The sequence below is a fragment of the Phoca vitulina genome, unplaced genomic scaffold, assembly GCF_004348235.1.
Source record: "Phoca vitulina isolate PV1807 unplaced genomic scaffold, GSC_HSeal_1.0 scaffold10, whole genome shotgun sequence".
NCBI lineage: Eukaryota > Metazoa > Chordata > Mammalia > Carnivora > Phocidae > Phoca > Phoca vitulina.
In genome coordinates this window covers 23941967-23962304 of record NW_022589713.1, presented here as the reverse complement: position 1 = coordinate 23962304, position 20338 = coordinate 23941967, and the positions used below count along the sequence as shown (strand labels likewise).

Here is a 20338-nt window from a genome sequence, read left to right as displayed (position 1 = left end):
TAAGATGTTAAATATTTTGTCGTTTTCCTTAAAGGAACATAATTGAACATGGTGTCAGAATTAACTTAAAACCATGACAATCAGTTTTTGTTTTGTTTGCCATTTTCCTAACACTAACCTTTGATTATTTCAGATTTACAGCCTTATAAATATGCAGGCTACCCCATGCTGATTAGGACTATAACAATGGAAACTTCAGATGACCTCCTTTTCTCAAAAGAATCACCATTGTTGCCTGCTGCTGCAGAGCTGGCTTTCCATACTGTCAACTGCTCGGCCCTCAATGCTGAAGAGCTCAGGAGGGAGAACGGAATTGAGGTAACATGGAATGACCTCTGTGCTTCTCTTCAAGCTGGTTCAGGCACACTGTAGGACATCTGGCAATAGAGAATTCACCAAGTACAAGTACAGTTGATAGAATTTCTTAACTTTCATTTATTCCAGCAAATAGCATATTATAGTCTCCATATTCTAGTGTCAAAATTAAAGGTGGAATGGAGCTTTATTTCATAATGTGAATTGGAGAGTATTGGATTCAAAATTGGCAAACTTGCTGCTTACAAAATAGCTTATTGGGAATTTAAAAAGTTTAGAAACGTTTAAAAAGACGCTTCTAGGGAATCCTTTATTTGTTTAACAAATGTTAATTGAGCAAAACACATTTATTTATCAAGTATCTATTATTGAAAGGTTTTTAATATGTTATTCCTACCAGAAAAGGCTTTTCAGACTTCACGTCCAAGTGGAGAATTAATGGCGGACTCCTTCCTCTGCAGGTGTTACAGGAAGCCTTCAGTCGCTGTGTGGCGGTCCTGAATCGTTCTAGTAAGCCAGGTGATATGTCAGTGCAGGTGAGGCCAACGTGTGTGGCTCTAAGAAGGTTACACTCGACCAGTAGTAGTTCAGACTTGAACATCTATGAGGATCACTTGGGGGGCTCATGAAAATGTGGGCGGCTGACCTCCACGCCCCCTGCTGCCCACAGTTTCGGATTCAGTGGTTCTGGGGTGGAGGACTGAGAATATGCTTTTCTGACAGATTTCCAAGTGATACTGATGCTATTGGTCTCTGTATCATGCTTTAAGAAGTTCTGCACTAAATCACTTGCGATCTAGTGGCTTAATTTTTTTTTTCTTGGAGTATAGTATAGTGAACCTTTCTATTCCCACCACCCAGTTTCAAACATTTGTCATTTTGCCATTCTTGTTTCATTTCTCTCTGCCCCCTTCCCTGATTTCCTTCTTTACCTCTGGCCCCCCATCCCTAGTATTTTTTTTCCAGTTGTATTGAGACATATTTGGCATGCATCATTGTATAAATTTAGGGCATATAGCTTGGTGCTTTGATTTACCTATATTGTGAAATGATTACCACAGGTTCAGCTAACATTCATCAGCTTATATAGATACAGTAATCCATCCCTATAGTGGTTTTTTTTCCCAGATTTTATTTATTTATTTGACAGAGCATAAGCAGGGTGAGTGGCAGGCAGAGGCAGAGGGAGAGGGAGAAGCAGGCTTCCCACTGAGCAGGGAGCCCGATGTGGTGCTCGATCCCAAGACCCTGGGATCATGACCTGAGTCGAAGGCAGACAGACACTTAACCGACTGAGCCACCCAGGAGATCCCTCCCCCCACCATAGTGTTTTAATCGACTTATTTTCTTTCTATTAAGGTTATAATTGAATTCTTTGATAGAAAAATCCATCAGAAAAAAAAAAGAAAATCTATCAGAAATTCATTGAGATTATTGTAGAATGCATCTTTTTATGTGATACTTTTTTTTTATGCCAGCAGATTTTAGAATTTAAAACAATCGAGTTCAGGCTTTTTAGTTTCATCCTGTTTTGAAGTGCAGTACGTAGACTTGTAATTCTGCAATGTTAATAGGTTGGATAAAAATACCTTAATTCAGAATTGGCAAACAATTTTTATAAAGGGCCAGAGAGTAAATATTTGAGACTTTCAGCTTATATGCAGTCTCTGTTGCATATTTTTGGGGTTTTCTTTACAACCCTTTAAAGATGTAAAAACCATCCGTAGCTCCCTGGTCATACAGAAACAGGCCACGGTCAGTTTGGCCCACGCACTGCCTGGCCACTGGCTGCCAACCCTGCATCTGTGGGAAGTCTTACCCAGAAATACTGACGATTCAGTACAAATGTTCTTTTTAATTTTGGAGCATCATATGTACCATTAAGCATTATTCATGAATCTCTGCTGATTTGATTTCTGCTGTCTTAAATAAGGAATGCGCATGGAACTCTTTTTTTTTGCTCTCTTGGGTTGTATGCAGGTATGTGGACACATAAGCAAATGCTATAGTGTGGCCGCTCAGTTTGAAGAATGCCGAGAGAAGATCACAGAAATGCCTGGCATCATCAAGGATCTCTGTCGGGTGCTATATTTTGGCAAGGTATAGTTCATTTTTAATGCTTTCTGGATGCAGTAAGCAATGAGTGTTCTTGTCAAGTAAGTAGCCAGGCCCAATTTATAAATAAACTGTTTTCCCAAAATCATTTTTATGTGCATTATTTGGATCTCTAAAATCATTTTTCACAGAACCCTTGATGTAAATGGAGGCTTTTGTTCTTATGGTGGCCCATGAGGAATAAAACTAAAGTGATACATGTAAAGCGAAGCGGGTCTCATCTGAACATTTGAAGAGAGGGAGAGAAGAAATAAATGAGAGACTAGAGTAAATAAATTTAATGCAAGTAAAGGACCATGTGAAACCTGAAACAAGTCAAGCTCTGCCTGGTGGGAGGGGCTTTGGGGAGCTGAGAACTTAGCACTTCCTCCCAATCCAGTACTGCTGAGGACAGATAGCTGGGGGTTGATGGAAGAAGTGACTGGGAAGGAGAGAGATGCCTTAGATAACTGGACAAAGTGAGGTGCATTGGAATAGAACAGGATTGGGGTGCTGATTCTGGACTGCGGTATCTAGAAATAAGGAATCTGATGAAAATCTCTCAACTATATTTACATGATGTCCTTAGAAGTATTTAATAAGAATACAAACTCTGATATAAGGAAGCAAATCCACACACCTGCACTAAAGATATTTCTGATACACGTAAGATCCTAGCATGTGAGTTGCTATTAATGCCTTTATCGCTATTTTTAAAAATTAAAGATACGAAAAATGAAGAAAACTGTATTCCCAAGTCTTTTAACACTAGCTTCAAAGATAATTCTGTGTGTCTTGTCACAGGGTCACTTTTAATTTTAGGCTTTAAAGAATATTGGATTCAGATTTAAATTGGAATTGAAAATAAAAGAGGAAGTAAACATCTTGCATAGTAAGATAGGTAGCTTGACATACATTCACAACCAGTTTCTCTTGGGGTTTTTTTTAAACCCTATAATTAATTTCATTATTTTCAATTCTCCCAGAGTATCCCGCGGGTTGCTGCGCTTGGAGTAGAATGTGTCAGTTCTTTTGCTGTGGATTTCTGGCTACAGACACACCTGTTCCAGGCTGGGATTTTGTGGCATCTGCTTGGTTATCTGTTTAATTATGACTACACACTAGAAGAGAGTGGCATTCAGAAAAGCGAGGAAACAAATCAGCAGGTAACTTTCACACTGCTTTAATCTTGAATTTGAACCCAAACCAGTGCCGAATTAATGCACAGCAAAGTTCCAGCTATCCAGAGCCCCAGACATGAACTGTTTTTCTAGCTAAGTTTATTGCTCTTCAAGCTCCAGAACTTTTTTTTTTAAAGATTTTATTTATTTGACAGGGAGAGAGCACACGCGCACAGCAGGCAGAGTAGCAGGCAGAGGGAGAGGGACAGGCAGGCTCCCTGCTGAGCAAGGAGCCTGATGCGGGACTCGATCCCAGGACCCTGGGAACATGACCTGAGCCAAAGGCAGTCACTTCACCGACTGAGCAACCCAGGCACCTCAAAGCCCCAGAACTTTTTATCTTAGCCATTTGTGCTAGAAGGATTGAAGGGGGAGAATTTGCAGTAACATATACTGGATATAACAATCTTTTCTTGATTACTTAGAGTCACCTTTATGATTGCAAAATTGTGGTTGTGTAACACAGGGAAATATAACAGTAATATTGAGCTGTTGGGGCTAGCAGCCCCTAGACACTTGAGTACTTAACTGATTTTCTTGAATATTTTTTCTGTCTCTCCTTTTTTAGCCACTGCCATTCATTATTCCTATTGTTAGTGTGTTCCTCTAGCAGGCAAGTCTGCCTGCCTGTCCCCTACTCTCCACCCTACCACCAAGTGTGCTTCTTCCAGTTATCTTCAAGATACTCTATTGGATATAAATGAGTATATAGATTCTGATCTTCTTTTGTGTAAATGAAAGAGTAAGCTCTAATGCATAAGCTCTAACATCAGTGTTGGGGACTTGCTTTCTGCTCCTTAAGTATGTCCCATATAGTTTTGTTTTGTTTTCCATATGGTTTTGATTCCATGAAGGTACCATGTTACCTATGTAATGTGACAGATCTGCTTCAATGTCTTAAATTTTTTTGTAACAGGAAGTAGCCAACAGCCTTGCTAAACTGAGTGTCCGTGCTCTAAGTCGCCTTGGAGGATATCTGCCTGAAGAACAGGCAACCCCAGAAAATCCAACCATAAGAAAAAGTTTAGCTGGCATGCTGACACCCTATGTTGCTAGAAAACTTGCTGTGGTTAGTGCTACGGAGGTATGTGCTTCAGAGGTAGCCTGGGTTTTGATGAATGTTGCAAGATCATTTAAATAGTAGAGCAACATAACAGTGTTGATTGCTCTAGGAAACCTAAAACTTGAAAATGTTCGTGTTTGTTCTCTCATCCAAGAAATTCAGTTTACTATGGATTGATGGTGTTGATAGCCGCTCTACGAAGCCCACTCTTTCTGCAGGGGGAAATTAACTTTATGTTTCTCGGCTCTGGAACCCACCATAATTCTTACCAACCTTGAGTCACAAGGGGACAGGAAAAGAGAATGAACTTGGAAATGGTGTTTCACAATGGGCAGAGAACTGGGAGTTAGGAGACCCAGAGTCTATTTTTGGCTCTTTTTTTTTTTTTTTAAGATTTTTATTTATTTATTAGAGAGCATGAGTGGGTGGGAGGGGCAAAGGAAGAGGGAGAAGCAAACTCCCCACTGAGCATGGAGCGTGATACGGAGCTCGATCCCAGGACCCTGGGATCATGACCTGAGCCAAAGGCAGACACTTAACTGAGCCACCAAGGCGCCCCTATTTTTGGCTTTTTCTTATAAGCAATCTCTAAGTTAGACTCAGAGTTGAAATCCTAAAAGCTAACACACACACACACACACACACACACGCACGCACGCATTCATGACAGAAATCAAGTATGACTTTGACAGCTCTCCCAACCTCTTTGGCCTCTTCTGTGAGGATCGTTGAGAAGTAATCTAAGAATGTAGCATTAAAGAACTAAACTATAAAAATCCATTCATTAGAATACCATGAAGCCTTAAATTGTAAAGGCATAAAGACATTAAAAGATGTTTATTTTAAGTGAAAAGGCTAAAAATCCCATTTTTGGTATTAAAAAAATGGATGGATGGATCTATACGAATATGTTAACTGTAGTTAACCCTGAATGGCAGAATTGTAGGCTATTTTTATGTTTTCTCTAATGATTATCCAGTACTTTTGTAAGGGAAGAAGTCCTCAGTGTTCCAAATGTAAAGTATTCTTAGAATTTATTAAACGTTTTCTTTTTTAACTCAGTCTCTTTTTTTGGTGTAGGCCATTGCTTTTCAGTGCCCCTTGAGTAAGGGCGAAGAGCGTTAGATGCTTGATCTTTGTACTTTTTCTGAATTTTGTGTTCACCAGCATGATGTGTTTTGCTGGTGAGACATTCTTTCCATTCTTTGCAGGTTATTGATAAACTACAGGGGGGAAAAAAAGCATTTCAGAATCTTGGTCTGAACTCCCATATGGATTTTTCAAAATGCTTATTTTAAACCGCCAGTTCTCAGAGTTTTAAAATTCTCCTAAGAATGTATTTTTTTTTTTTTTTTTAAGATTTTACTGATTTATTTGTCAGAAGGAGAGAGAGGGAACAAGCAGGGGGGAGCGGCAGGCAGAGGGAGAAACAGACTCCCCACTGAGGAAGGAGCCCAATGCGGGACTTGATCCCAGGACCCTGAGATCATGACCTGAGCTAAAGGCAGACACTTAGCCTACTGAGCCACCCAGGCATCCCTCCTAAGAATGTATTCTCTTATCATTTTACTTAACATTTTAAAACAGTTTTATTTTAACATTTTAAAAATATAGTTAACATTTTAAAAACAGGTTAATTGGTTTTGTCTAAGATGAAGGTAATAACCCACTGATATCCTGCTAGCATAGAGCTTTGTAAGTGTAAAATGTACAGAATTTTGTATTAAAACATTTGAAGGAGAGTCAAATGTCTATTTACACACTTCTAATTGAGAACTAAATAGACAAAGGGAAATTCCGCACCGTGGATGGCTAAGCAGTCAGAAGCTATGCCTTCATAACTGCTTAATGCAGCCTTGAATCCGGGCTTGGCCAAGAAAATCTGAAGTGACTCTCTGCCCATAAATTTTGCTTCCCTTCATAGCAGTATGCTTCAGAGAGACTTAGATTTTGTTTTCAGATATGTTTATGTAAAGTTAGTATGGTATGATTCTTTCTAAGCTTGTGTTTACTAAGTGTTTATTAAATGTTTCAGCACAAACTATCTCATAATTTTCACTGTGGCAGAGCTACATGTTAAGGATGTGAAGTCATACAGACTCCGATTTGAATCCCAGTTTTCCCAACTGAAGGGCTGTGCTGTGTGACCTGGGACAGATCATTAGATTGCTCTTAGCTTTGATTTTTCTCAGCTGCAAAATGGATAATATCAACAAACTTGTTGGAGTTATTGAGGCCCATTATACTTAAGGCACTTATTCCAGTGCTTGGCATGTCATCAACAGTTTCAATAAATGATAACTTGCACTATTTTTTTCTAAATGTTACAAAACAGTAATACTCTGTTTCCTAGATTCTGAAGATGCTCAACAGCAACACTGAGAGCCCTTATTTGATATGGAACAATTCTACAAGAGCAGAACTACTTGAGTTTCTTGAATCCCAACAAGAAAACATGATTAAAAAAGTATGTTATTGTTTCATAAACTTCTGGGGTGACTTAGTCTCAAAAAAATATTCTCTGGGAACATAACTCAGTAGTGACAAGACAGTTTCTCCATTTGGTGTTAATCAGGCCTACAAGTTTTGTTTCTCCATTTGGTGTTAATCAGGCCTACAGGTTTTTCCACCTAATGTGTGGCCCATGTAAGGAACAGCATTCTTGTACTTAATGATACATTCGTGATTGTTGTCCTGTTTACGTGTAGCTGTTCCCCATTTTAATGAATTTTTCTCTACAAAAGCACTCTTGTAATGGTTCTCTTCAGCCTCTTTTCCCAGTACATCGAAGTTGCTTTCTGGTATCAGAATCGAACAGTTTCTCCTGTCTTGCCACCTCCTAGTGGAGAATCTATGAAGCTATGAAAAAAAAAACAAGACAGTACTGTGGCCAATAAGGATAAGGCCTGCATAATCCATACAGTAGATGGTTGAGACTTGATGGTTTAGCAGACAGTTAACATTTATGGGCTTAGAACTTAAAACAATAAACACCACTGTTATGTCCTGAATTATTCAACGTTTTTTTTTTAACTCATTTGATGATAGTCACTGAGAACTCTATATAGATTGAAGTTTTGAGAATTGCAGAGCTGGGGAGAACAGGTCTCACATTTTTATACATCTGTTCTTTTACCAGAAGAAACATAATAGCATCTTTAACACTTTACAATTTATTGTATACTTTTCTGTATCATTTCAGTCCAACTTAAATTCTGTGTAATTTCAACCTAAATCTTCATTGGTACTGTTTTTTTCCCATTCCTCTTCTTTTTCCTTTTCCTCAAATGGAAACTCTTCCTGGTTTGGCAACCTCTGTAATATTACCATGTCTTTTTTTTTTTTTTTTTCCTTCAGAGACTCCATTTTCTAGCACTTTCATTCAGTGTATTACTTTTTAAAGGTCAGTCCAGATGTGTTCATTTCTTAGCTCCATCACCCCAGAGCTGACTAGGCCAATTGTCTGCTGAGTGGAGTGAGAAGAACCAAGTGTCATACTTGCTTTATAAACATTAGCTCTAAGACACTTCATTGGATGACCTCTGTGATCTTTTGAAATCTTAAAATGAGTTATAATATTAACCTTTGGACTAAAAAATAACTCCATGCCTATTGGAGAGTTCATATTATTAGTTGTAAACATTACTACAGCATTGAGTGCTATGATGTGTGTCCCACCACAATTTTCCTCTAGATAAGAAATGGAACTTCCAGGCTATTTATCTGTTAAGTTATTAAATTGAATATGGTTAGATTTATAAACCAGACACTGATGATTCTGATTTACATCTAACAGTCTATTTTCTTTTTTAAAAAGGGTGATTGTGACAAAACTTACGGATCAGAATTTGTCTATAGCGATCATGCCAAAGAACTTATTGTAGGGGAAATTTTTGTTAGGGTGTATAATGAAGTCCCTACTTTCCAATTAGAGGTAAGCTCTCTACTTTTAGTTTTGTCTGATACCTTCAGTCATTTGTTATTGAAAGCTACTAGTTTATTCACACTGAATAAGTTGAAATAATGTGTGTTCTTTGCCAAATGCCTTATACTAACCTGGATATGTGATGGGGTTTACCATTGGTAATTTATAAGCCTCTTTATTTTGCATGTTGAAGAATTTAGTTTTGTGGATTCATGAAAATAAGTTATTCCTTGCCCAACTATTTTTTATATTTTATGCATAATGCTACCTGTGTCATGTGCATATGCCTTCAACTTGTCTCTCCTGGAAGTGCAAGGTCATTTACACATTCATTCCATCATGTACAATATCAGACCACCAGACCGAAGTACTTCTCTGGCCAATTATTAGAGGAAAATAAGAAAATACCAGTGGAAAACAAAGAGATTTTTTAGAAAATGAGGTCAAACCATGTCGTTTTTTGTGATGATCCCTAATCACTTTCAGAAGCAAAAGAGGAGCTTCTTTGTCTTCTAAAGCTTGGTGATCATGTAGGAATTTTTTGTTGTCGTTTTTTTTTTTTGGAGGGAGTGGCAAGGAGGATTTGGTTGCTTGGTTTGTAAAGAGGGAAGAAGTGAGGCTTTTGTTTTTGTTGTTGTTTCTTAAGGATTTTATTTATTTGAGAGAGAGAGAGAGAGAGAAAGCACGAGCAGGGTGTCGGGGCAGGCAGAGGGAGAAGCAGACTCCCCACTGAGCAGGGAGCCCGATGTGGGGCTCGATCCCAGGACCCTGGGATCATGACCTGAGCCGAAGGCAGACGCTTAACCAAATGAGCCAACCAGGTGCCCCAGCGAGGCTTTGTTTTAAAGTTTGCACTTGGGAAAAAAGGAATCTACTAAACCATAATGTATATTATGTATCACAGAATAATATTGTATAAATAGCTGTTAAGCAGGATGAGTTCATTGATTTGTGAAGTCTCTTTGAAAACTGTCCTTCGAATTTATATTCTAAATATATATATTTTAAAATATAACCAAATTGTAGAAGTTACATATGGTACTATCAATTACTTTGATTTGTAAAAGGGAGAGATATACTAATTCAGAATTGATATGCTAAGGTCCTAGTGGGAGTATATCAGATCTCTAATGTTTTGGGACAAAAAAAGTTGAGAAATGCTTTCTAATGCAACTGAGTTTTACTCCCCACTCCGCCCCCAAATCCATAGGTGTTCATGTATAGGTATAATTTAATCGTTCCATACCTTGAAGTTTTTTGGGGGGAAGGGGATGGTTGTTGCTCTGGAGTCTTATAGTTACTTCTGAGGCACACGTGTTTGTAAATATTTCTCCACTTAGGTTCCAAAAGCATTTGCTGCAAGTCTTTTGGATTATATAGGCTCCCAGGCCCAGTACCTCCACACATTCATGGCTATCACACATGCTGCAAAAGTGGAGTCAGAGCAACATGGAGACCGCTTGCCAAGAGTGGAAATGGCTTTGGAGGCTCTGAGAAATGTCATAAAATATAATCCAGGTGTGTGGATTTGATCACTACCCTTGATCAGTAAGATCCTTAAAATAATTCCAATTCTCAATTTTATCAGAGAAACTCAAAGAAAATAGTATAACGTAACAAGAATTGAGCTCTTAATTTTTTACCTATAAAAAGAGTAGGGTGGAAGGAGGAGAGAGGTCAAGGCATCATGTTTAGAATTCATATCTCTAAGAGAAAATGAGTCTCAATGAGTTGAAAAGACAGAATAACTTGATAGTATAAAATTTCACATTGATGACATAAGTTGACATATAAGTGCTTAAGTTAGATTGATTTATTAGGTGATCTAATTTGTCTCTTCTGGTATCTAACACAGTGCTGTGTACATATGGGCACTTATATTTTTGAGAAACTGCAGGTTTTGGTGTATAAAAATTGAAATAAAGTGTGAGTTTTCATTCTTAAACAGCCTTAAGAGGATATTTCCAAAAATGTTACCACTCTTGCCTGACAGCAGGAAGATGCATGAGTGAAAATTTGAAAGCTTCTTCTAATTCTAACTTTGATAACAAATATGGAGTATAAAAAACCTAAAACAATACAAATTCGGTTAAGTAACTTGAAGACCCTAAATCCTTTTTATTGACATTTATCATTAACTTTCAGGTACTCTTTTGCTCTTTTCTGTATATATTGAGTGCTATAGTGGTTTGAAAATGAATTTAAAAGCAATCTATTTATAGAATATTTTCAGACTCCTTTAAGTTGAGGAGTCTTAGTGAATTATCTTCTGAAGCCTCAAAAAATTACAGATTATACTGTGTGTGTTACTACCATGTTGTAGAAGGAAAAATACACAGAACAGAGTCTTAATGTTTAATATTTTTATTCTATTAACAGAATGGTAGGAAATATATGGGATTGGGGTTTGAGGTGGGTAGGAATGGAAATACTATTCAGTTTTATGTATTTTCACAAGGAGTCCTTTGTATATCCATACAGTTGTTTGTAATGTAGTCCTCAAGTGGCAGAGTTCTAATTCAGTCTAAATTAAAAGCAAATGATGTCACACTCTCCCAAAATGTAATTAGGCTGAGGGGGGTAGCTCTAAGGTCTAGAGTAAAGAGTAGAATTACCACCTTGTACCCTTATTTTTTAAGTTGCATTTGCATTATGTATTTGGTATATTTCTTGTTTTTAGCCTGAGGGCTAGGGGTATGGATGGAAATGAAAACAAAACAAAGAAATTCTCTCTTGTTTTTTGCCTGTTAAGATTTACTGCTGCTTAGGAGGTACTCCATTTATTTCATGTCACAAATGTTGAGAAAGGGTTTATCAGAGGCTTATAATTGACAGTAAACAACAGAGTAGGTCAGTTTTCTGAAGGTCTGTACTTTAGAACATCTCTTAGGAATAAAAGATAAACCTTTTATTCTTATTCCCTAGGCTCTGAAAGTGAATGCATTGGGCACTTTAAGTTAATATTTTCTCTTCTCCGAGTCCATGGAGCGGGTCAAGTGCAGCAATTGGCTTTAGAGGTAAAGGAATTTTATATTAAAGCATGCTGTCTTTACTCCTATATGTGGTTTAGGCCTTGATTAACTACCATCTGGGGTTGAATGAAAGTATGCATGTATTTTCTTTTCTTTTTTTTCCCTTCATTTTGTCTATTAAGCCAAGTAAATATGTTCTTAAAATTTAAATTAGTATACTCATTTTGAAGAGCAAACATTACACAATGTTGTTCAAGGTGGTTCCCTATGTGGTCATTGTCTGTCATGCATCAGAACTTGGGATGCATTGTACAGTGTCATGCAGTGTGGGTGAAGGGGGTGCTTTACTGGGGAAGCTTGGCAGCCAGAGGTGACAAGAAGAGGGGTAGGATTTCCCTGATCTCTCAGTGTCCCCAGAGACCAGGGCATACTGCTGGCCACATACTGTAGGTTTGTGTTTAGAGGACAACCTACCCCCTTCCCTTCAGTGAGGGTTACAGACAGACAACTGGGCTGTTACGCTGTTTACAGGAGCTAAGAAAGAAAGCCAGCTGCCCAGAACCTTTGGGCTTTAGAGGTCCAAGAGAAGTTGGAAGTCCCTTTTTTAGGAGAATGAAACCACTGGTCCCATGGGAAGCTAGGTACAGCCTTTTCCTCTGGGAGAAGCAGGAGGTCCCTGGCTACAGGGGTCTCCTTGTCTAGGCAACCCAGAGTAAGCTCCCAGGATCATTTTTCAGATGATCCTGCTAATTTTTTTTTTTTTTTGAAGATTTTATTTATTTATTTGGGAGAGAGAGAGCACACAAGCAGAGGAGCAGGAGAGGGAGAAGCAGGCTTCCCACTGAGCAGGGAGCCTGATGCGGGGTTCGATCCCAGGACCCTGGGATCATGACTCGAGCTGAAGGGAGTCGCTTAACCAACTGAGCCACCCAGGCGCCCCGATCCTGCTAATTGTAACATACACAATTTATTGTAAAGAACACCAAATTAAACCCTGCAGTAACAGGTTTATGAGCAGTTTATGAATTAGTTGAGTAATATGTTCTTAGGTTGCACTTTGGTTTAAAAGATTGCATGGAGCACTGGGTGTTATACACAAACAATGAATCATGGAACACTACATCAAAAACTAATGATGTAATGTATGGTGATTAACATAACAATAAAAAATTTAAAAAAAGATTTTTAATAAAATAATACAAGTTAGATTGGTCAGAAAGCTTAACAAGCATGTTCTTTTAATTGAAAAGCGTTTCTCTACTTAATTTCTCCATGTACCTTATAACTTTTTAAGTGAATGTTATTAAATCTAACATGTTGGTTTGAAATGCTGACCATGTGGTTCAAGTTAAGTGACATTGATCTTTAGATGTATACTATAAAAGTTAGACTTGAGAGGTCATCCTCTTTGAAAGAAAAACATGCCTGTTTCTTTATAATAGATAAACTAAATCTGTTGTGCTGGGCACTGAAGACATTTACTCTCTCCCTCTAAAAGCAAAAGTAAAGTCCCAATAGTGAGGATCATTATCTTCCTAACCACTCCCCACCCCAGTTCTGTGATTGGAATACATAGTTACGGAGCATGAACCAGTATAGGATTGAAGGATTCCTAATAACCTCGACATTGTGACTTATTCCTAAAATATTTTTTAGATTATTACATTTAATTCTTATCTCTAAATTGACAGGAAGCTAATATATATAATATGTACATGAGCATTAACATTTTTAATTACTTTTATTATTTCACAAAAGATCAAAGTAATAAAGCCTATCTTTTAAAATTAAACTCTTAAAAATTATTTTGTCCTCCAAACATTTTTTTTCACTTTTGTGAAGCCTCAAATTTATTTAGGTCTGACTAACTGGACTTAATTTTATTTAGGTCCAAAATTATTTCCCAAACTCTTAAAATCCTGTTGATTTAATTTTCAGGTTGTGAATATAGTGACATCTAACCAGGATTGTGTCAACAATATTGCTGAATCAATGGTTTTGTCCAATTTATTGGCTCTTCTACATTCATTACCATCAAGTATGTATATTTCATGAATGGAATTTTGGAAACCACAGCATGGCCAACCTATAGAGGGGGCAGTTACATAGCGAACAGAAGACCTCTGACAAAACATGATACCCATATTTACTTTGGAATCTTTTAAGTGGTATTCTTTATATTAAAGTTGTCTTCCTAGTTATGTTTTACATCAGTCAATAACACTATTTTGTATTTCCCATTTCAAAAGTTGAAAGAGGTAAGAGAGTTCCAAAAGCAAAGGAAAATAACCTAGGTTTTTCAGTTTTCTGAGTATGGTATGCACATGAGTAATTGAGAATTGACCCATGGTTTATAAAGAAACATAATTGGTCTTGGATGACAGGAAAAAAATGCTTAAAATAAAAATTACCTTGTTTTCAACTTAGAATTCAATCCTGCATTATTTGTCCTTTACTGATTTGATGCAGATAGAGATTATTACCACCAAGGTGAGATCGGTTTTTAAAAATATGCCTATCTTATTTCTTGAATACAGCCTGCACTGATAAAGGCTCCTTTTAAACTGTGCAATTGTCTAACGTAGTAAGTAGTGTGTATTTGTGCTAGAATCAACCTTGAGATTGCTTTTCAAGGGCAATTGCAGTATAGCTCCAACTTCACCACTGCCTATCAGAATACATTATTCACTTGGCTTTGGAAGCCGTGTTGCTCTTGACTCACAGCTGTCTACCTCCTTGAGAACAAGAACCTGTCTCTTTCATTTTATGCCTAGTGCCTTGCACGCAAGTAGTGCAAGTTCAGTGACTTGAATGGAGTTGAATTTCCATTGAATAATTTTGTTTTCTTTAATAAATGACATTTGAAACAGTTCTCTAAAATGACAGCTTTTGAAAAGTCATTTGCAGATTATTTGTGTCATACTTACAGCCTTAGTTGGTTTTTCTTTTTCTTTTTTATTGGTTTTCAGTAGCTTTGTGAGGCTTCAAACAATGCAAAATTACACTGACTAATGAAGTAAAGAATGTTACAAAAATCATAGTTTGAAAATTATAGTCCAATCACTATTTTAATCTTATAGGTTAAATAGCTGACATCTAGCTATCTCAGCCTACTCTGCTGTCATTTATATTTTAGACTAAATTATCTCTCTTCCACTGTTTGCTAAGGGATATTAAACACATAAAATATTTAACCTTCCTGTACCCCCTCCAAAGACTTGTTGTTTTCCTTTGAAACTATGTTTAAACAGTGGTGCATTTTCAGTAAAGTATTGTTGCTTCTCTTGGGAACCTCCTTTTGAATGTGTGTTTTCCTGTATGTGAATGGAGCCCAGCCCAGGGACCTGCCTTTGTTGTTGCTTCAGCATCAGCCTAATACTTGGCAGCCTCCACCCTCTTTGCCAGCTCTTACCCCTTTCGTCACCTGTCTGTCATTGCTCTTTGACTCTGGAGGAGTAAAGTCCAATAGCTGAGTATACTTTGATGGCAAGGGATGAGAGGTGTGTAGGCTGTGTCCAGAAGGATACTGTCATGTCTTAGATTGGAGCACTGTCTTACAACTGCTGCTTCCTACTCACTTCTCTAAGGCCGTAACACCAGATAAAAATCTTCGATGCCTGACCAGTGTCTTCAGGGTAGTTCCAGGAGGTGAGAAGATTTTGCCTGTGTAGTGAACAATAAGGTAGGAAGACAGTATGCCACAGTGGTTACGAGTGTGAAGTTTGGAGTCAGAAAGACCTCTGTGTAAAACCCAGCTATAGCACTCACTAGCTATGATACCATGGGCTGGTTAAACTGGGCCTCATCTTCTTCATTCCTAATAAGGCCATGATAATACCTGTCACTGGTTATTGTGAAGAGATAAGTATGATACCCTCTGTAGAACACCTAGGTCAGTGCCAGGCACAGAGCTGATGCCCAGTAAATGTCAGCTAATGTGATGATGATGCATTCCTTGAAATATCTCTTACCCTGCAGGTCGCCAGCTTGTTTTAGAAACTCTTTATGCTTTGACATCAAGCACAAAAATAATCAAAGAAGCAATGGCAAAAGGTAACGTATAGAGTGCTTTCTCATCCAGTCATGCTCAAAATAAGTGAAGCTCATTTTGAACTGTTTTGTATAGTCTGCTAAACTAGAAGAATGCTTTGGAAGGCTTATAATTAAAACAAACAAACTGCATTAAGTTGAAATAAAGTTGAAAATGAATTCAGCTGATCAGAAAAGTCATATTCTTTATAGTATAAGTGCTAATTCTTTTTTTCCTTCATAGGAGCTTTGATTTACTTACTAGATATGTTCTGCAATTCAACACATCCACAGGTTCGAGCCCAAACAGCGGAACTTTTTGCTAAAATGACCGCAGACAAACTAATAGGTCCAAAGGTGAGCACAAAATAGGTCCTTAGAAAGAAATTATTTAAGCTCTGTTACTTTGATATTGATTTCATGAAGTTTACCAAAGTCTGATGGTGAGGATAAGGACATGATTTGATGTGAAAGTTGGAAGATTGACGTACTTGAAATTGTTGCTCTATATTACTACTTTGAGAAAAATTATGGTTGGAGAAGCCTTATTGGAATTGAGAAGTCTTAAGACGGTGTTTGGATTATGGTGTTAAACTGTTTACCTTCCTTGAAGAAAGAACAAAAGTATGTGTTAAGTTTTGACAGAAGATAATTAGGTTAGACTTTGACACTGTGAGGATTGGCCTGTGGAAGCAGCTAGTGAAGGGGAGATGGTGATCTGTGTTCTTACACACCCCACACCTTTGTTAGTAAGGATACACCACTTTGGGAAGTAAGTCCACACAGGCACGTGAGTGTAACGGCCTCTCCATTCCGCAAGGAGATCTTTCGTCCAGAATCTGGAGATGACCAGATGCTCTTTGGAAACATAGTCCCGTTTGTAGACCAGGAACGTGTTAAAACAGTACTTCTAAGTAGAATTCCATCCAGACACAGGTGTAGTCAGTCTCCTATTATTAACTCAGTTTCAGCAGAAGTAGTGCTCACTGAAGCATTCATTGTCTGTGCTAGCCCTGAAGCAGCACCTCAGAGAAATGTGTCAGGACTCAGAGGCTTCCCGAGCCCCCACTTCCAGAGTTGATTTTACATCAGTAAAACAATCTGGAGGGGTGCCTGGGTGGCTCAGTCGTTAAGCGTCTGCCTTCAGCTCAGGTCATGATCTCGGGGTCCTGGGATCGAGCCCCGCATCGGGCTCCCTGCTCGGCGGGAAGCCTGCTTCTCCCTCTCCCACTCCCCCAGCTTGTGTTCCCTTTCTCGCTGTCTCTCTCTCTCTGTCAAATAAATAAATAAAATCTTTAATTGAAAAAACAAAAAAAACAATCTGGATTTAGGTTTTTTTCCTTGTCTCATCTCTAGATCTGGATATTGAGAATGTGGCATAGGCCCTGAAACAATTTTACTTTGGGAATAAAGTTAACAGTCTGTCATCACAAGGGTTGATGAGGGAGAGTACATTTGAATGTCTATAGAAAGGGCCCATAAAAGTATGAATATTGATATTTAATATTGAGTTTTCTTAAAGCTAGAGTTGGGTACCCATAGTTGTAATATTCAATATTACATGATTTAGATAATGTTTTAGCTGTTTAAACATGTACTGGAGTTGACTTCGAGCTCTTTAGTAATTTTTGTCCTTCAAAATACATGAGGGACAAATTTTATCAAGGTGAATATATTTACAGTTAAATTATTTGTATAGGAACAATACAAGTACCAGCTCCTTTATTGAATGGTTTGCAGGAAGATATTTTAGAACTGGGATCAGTAAACTTTTTTTCCCTTTTTTGATAACAGCTTTATTGAGATATAATTGACATAGCATACAGTTCACACATGTAAAGTGAACAATTCAGTGGTTTTATTATATCCAAAGGTTGGGTAACCACTGTCAGTTTTCATCAATCCAGGGAAAAAAACTGTTCCCTTTAGAGGTCACTCCCTATTCCCCTCTTCTAGCACCTGGCAACCACTAACTTACATTCTAGATTTGTCTTTTCTGGGCAGTTCATATGAATGAAATCATACAATATGTGTTCTTCTGTGACTGGGTTCTGTCACTTAGCGTGTTTTCAAGGTTATTCCATACTGTTGCAGGGCGCCTGGGTGGCTCAGTCGTTAAGCGTCTGCCTTCGGCTCAGGTCATGATCCCAGGGTCCTGGGATCGAGCCCCGCATCGGGCTTCCTGCTCAGCGGGAAGCCTGCTTCTCCCTCTCCCACTCCCCCTGCTTGTGCTCCTGCTCTCGCTCTCTCTCTGTCAAATAAATATTAATAAAAAAAAAGTTATTCCATACTGTTGCAAGTATCAATACTTCATTCTTTTTATTGCCAAATAATATTCCCTTGTGTAGATACACTGCATTTGCTTTTCCATTTATCAGTTGATGGGCATGGGACTTGTTCCTACTTTTTGGCTGTTCTGAATAGTGCAGCTGTGAACATTTGTGTACAAGTTTTCATGTGGATATGTATTTTATTTCTGTGAGAGTAGAATTTCTGGATCAGAGGGTACTATTTAACGTTTTGAGGAATTGTCATACTGTTTTCCCAAATGGCTGCACCATTTTACATTCCCACCAGCAGTTTCTGAGGGTTCTAATTTCTCCACAGCCTAACACTTGTTATTAGATAATCTATTTTGATTATAGCCATCCTAGTGGGTGTGAAATGGTATCTCATGGTTTTGATTTGCATTTCCTTGGTGACTAATGATGTTGAGTATCTATTCATATGCTTATTGGCCATTTGTACATTTTCTAAAAGAAAAATGTCTATTTGCATCTTTTTCTTATTCTTTAATTGGGTTATCTTTTTACTATTGAGTTGTAATTGTTTGGATACCAGTCCCTTATCCAATACATGATTTGTAAATATTTTCTCTCATTCTATGAATGTCATTCTATTTTTTTTATGGTGTCTTTTGAAGCACAAATTTTTTTTTTTTTTAAGATTTATTTATTTGTGAGAGGGAGCGTGAGGGGGAGGGGCAGAGGGAGAGAGAGAGAAACCCCAAGCAGGCTCTTCACCCAACACGGAGCCTGACACAGGGCTCGATCTCATGACTCCGAGATCACAACCTGAGCCGAAACCAAGAGTCAGATGCTTAACTGACTGTGCCACCCAGGTGCCCCAGTGTACAAAATTTTTAAATTTTGATGAAGCTCAGTCTGGTTTTTTTGTTGCTGTTGTAGCTTGTGCTTTTTATCTCATATCTAAAAACCATTGCCTAATCCGAGGTTACAAAGAACTATGCCTATGTGTCCTCCTACTAGAGTTTTATAGTTTTAGCTCTTGGATTTACATCCTAGATCCATCTGAGTTAATTTTCATACATGATGTGACATGGGGGTGGGACCAGTAAACTTTTTCTATAAAGGAAAAAATATAGTAAATATTTTATCCTTTTTGGGTCATCTGATTTTTTTCACAAATACTCAGCTCTGCCATCATAACAGGAAAGCAGCCATAGACAGTAACTGCGTAAATGGTCATGGCAGTGTTTCCATAAAACTTTGTATACAAAAACAGGTGGCAGGCCAAGTTTGGCTCCTGGTGTACCAACTCCTGTTCTCGAATAACTGAGTAGCCTGGACATAACTCTGAAGAATTTGCATTATATAAATTGTTTTACTTAAATGTTTAATGATATTAGTGAGTGATCACTTCCTGTTTGAATTCTCTCATGACCAAGAAAAGTTAAATACTTCCTATTTTGTGAATGCTGTCTATTATGTAACTGACATAACTTCCTTTAGTTCATTGGCTGCTCAGGAAGTTCAGAACTAAATTTGTAGTATATCACCATCAATTATGTGAAGTTTTTGATGTTTCCTTTGTGTACTGACTTTATATTACTCTTCGTTCAAATAAGTTTTTGACTATCTGCTACATGCCAAGGGCTGAAAATACAAGCAATGAGTGAGAAAGACTAGGTCAGGGAAGCTTTCCAGAAGATAAGTCTGAGGGGCAACTGGGTGGCTCAGTCAGTTAAGCACCTGCCTTTGGCTCAAGTCATGATCTTGGGGTCCTAGGGTCAAGCCCCGTGTCGGGCTCCCTGCTCAGTGGGGAGTCTGCTTCTCCCTCTCCCTCCATCCTTCCCCCCTTGCTTGTGTTCACTCTCTCTCTCTCTTTCAAATAAATAAAATCTTAAAAAAAAAAAAAAATTTGAGTACAGGCTCAAGGGATATGAAGGAGAGAAAATCATGTGAAGACCTCAGGAGAAAACTTAACTTCCCAACCTTCATTTTCCCTTTGTCTTTAGGCCTCCAACTAATTTTCAGTGTGTGTGTGTGTGTGATGCATTATTTTTACTGCCCCCCCCCCTTGTTTTAAGTAATCTCTACACCCAATATGGGGCTTGAACTCACGACTGCGAGAGCAAGAGTTGCATGTTCTATTGACTGAGCCAGCCAGGCACCCCTGTGTTACTTTTAAAGCTGCATTTTAAGTCCTTTTTGGAAAAAGGCACAGTATAATATAAAACATAGTATAGCAAAATAAATGCACTTGAAAGGCACAAAGGCACCTTGAGAAAAATTTGTTTGCAAGGGCAGGCGGCATGGGGGAGAGTTGGAGGGACAGGCCAACCAAGGGTATTCTGGGAAGAAGAAATAGTGTGTGCAAGGCATGATCTAGCAAGGTGTGCTCTGGACAGTATATACATCAGCAATATTGAATTTCTTCAGGGGTCTTAAATTTGAAGAAGAGAGAAGAAATGAAACTGGATAGGTACGTAAGAGCGGGTCATATGAGTCTTGTTAAA

At 38.2% G+C, this 20338-nt stretch overlaps 1 protein-coding gene across 5 annotated transcripts in view; it reads left to right on the top strand.

Moving 5' to 3' along the window:
- DNAJC13 (DnaJ heat shock protein family (Hsp40) member C13) overlaps nt 1-20338 on the top strand; it is a 122391-nt gene that overhangs the window by 86430 nt on the left and 15623 nt on the right. For all 5 annotated transcript variants that reach the window (XR_004300090.1, XM_032408701.1, XM_032408699.1 and 2 more), the window contains 12 exons: nt 134-318; nt 777-851; nt 2296-2415; nt 3396-3575; nt 4507-4674; nt 7007-7120; nt 8471-8587; nt 9919-10096; nt 11504-11595; nt 13489-13588; nt 15529-15603; nt 15824-15936. Coding sequence is in view for 4 of the 5 variants with exons in the window: in XM_032408701.1 (XP_032264592.1) it covers nt 134-318; nt 777-851; nt 2296-2415; nt 3396-3575; nt 4507-4674; nt 7007-7120; nt 8471-8587; nt 9919-10096; nt 11504-11595; nt 13489-13588; nt 15529-15603; nt 15824-15936 (1517 nt within the window). In the remaining variant the exon portion in view is untranslated. The remainder of the gene's footprint in view (nt 1-133; nt 319-776; nt 852-2295; nt 2416-3395; nt 3576-4506; nt 4675-7006; nt 7121-8470; nt 8588-9918; nt 10097-11503; nt 11596-13488; nt 13589-15528; nt 15604-15823; nt 15937-20338) is intronic.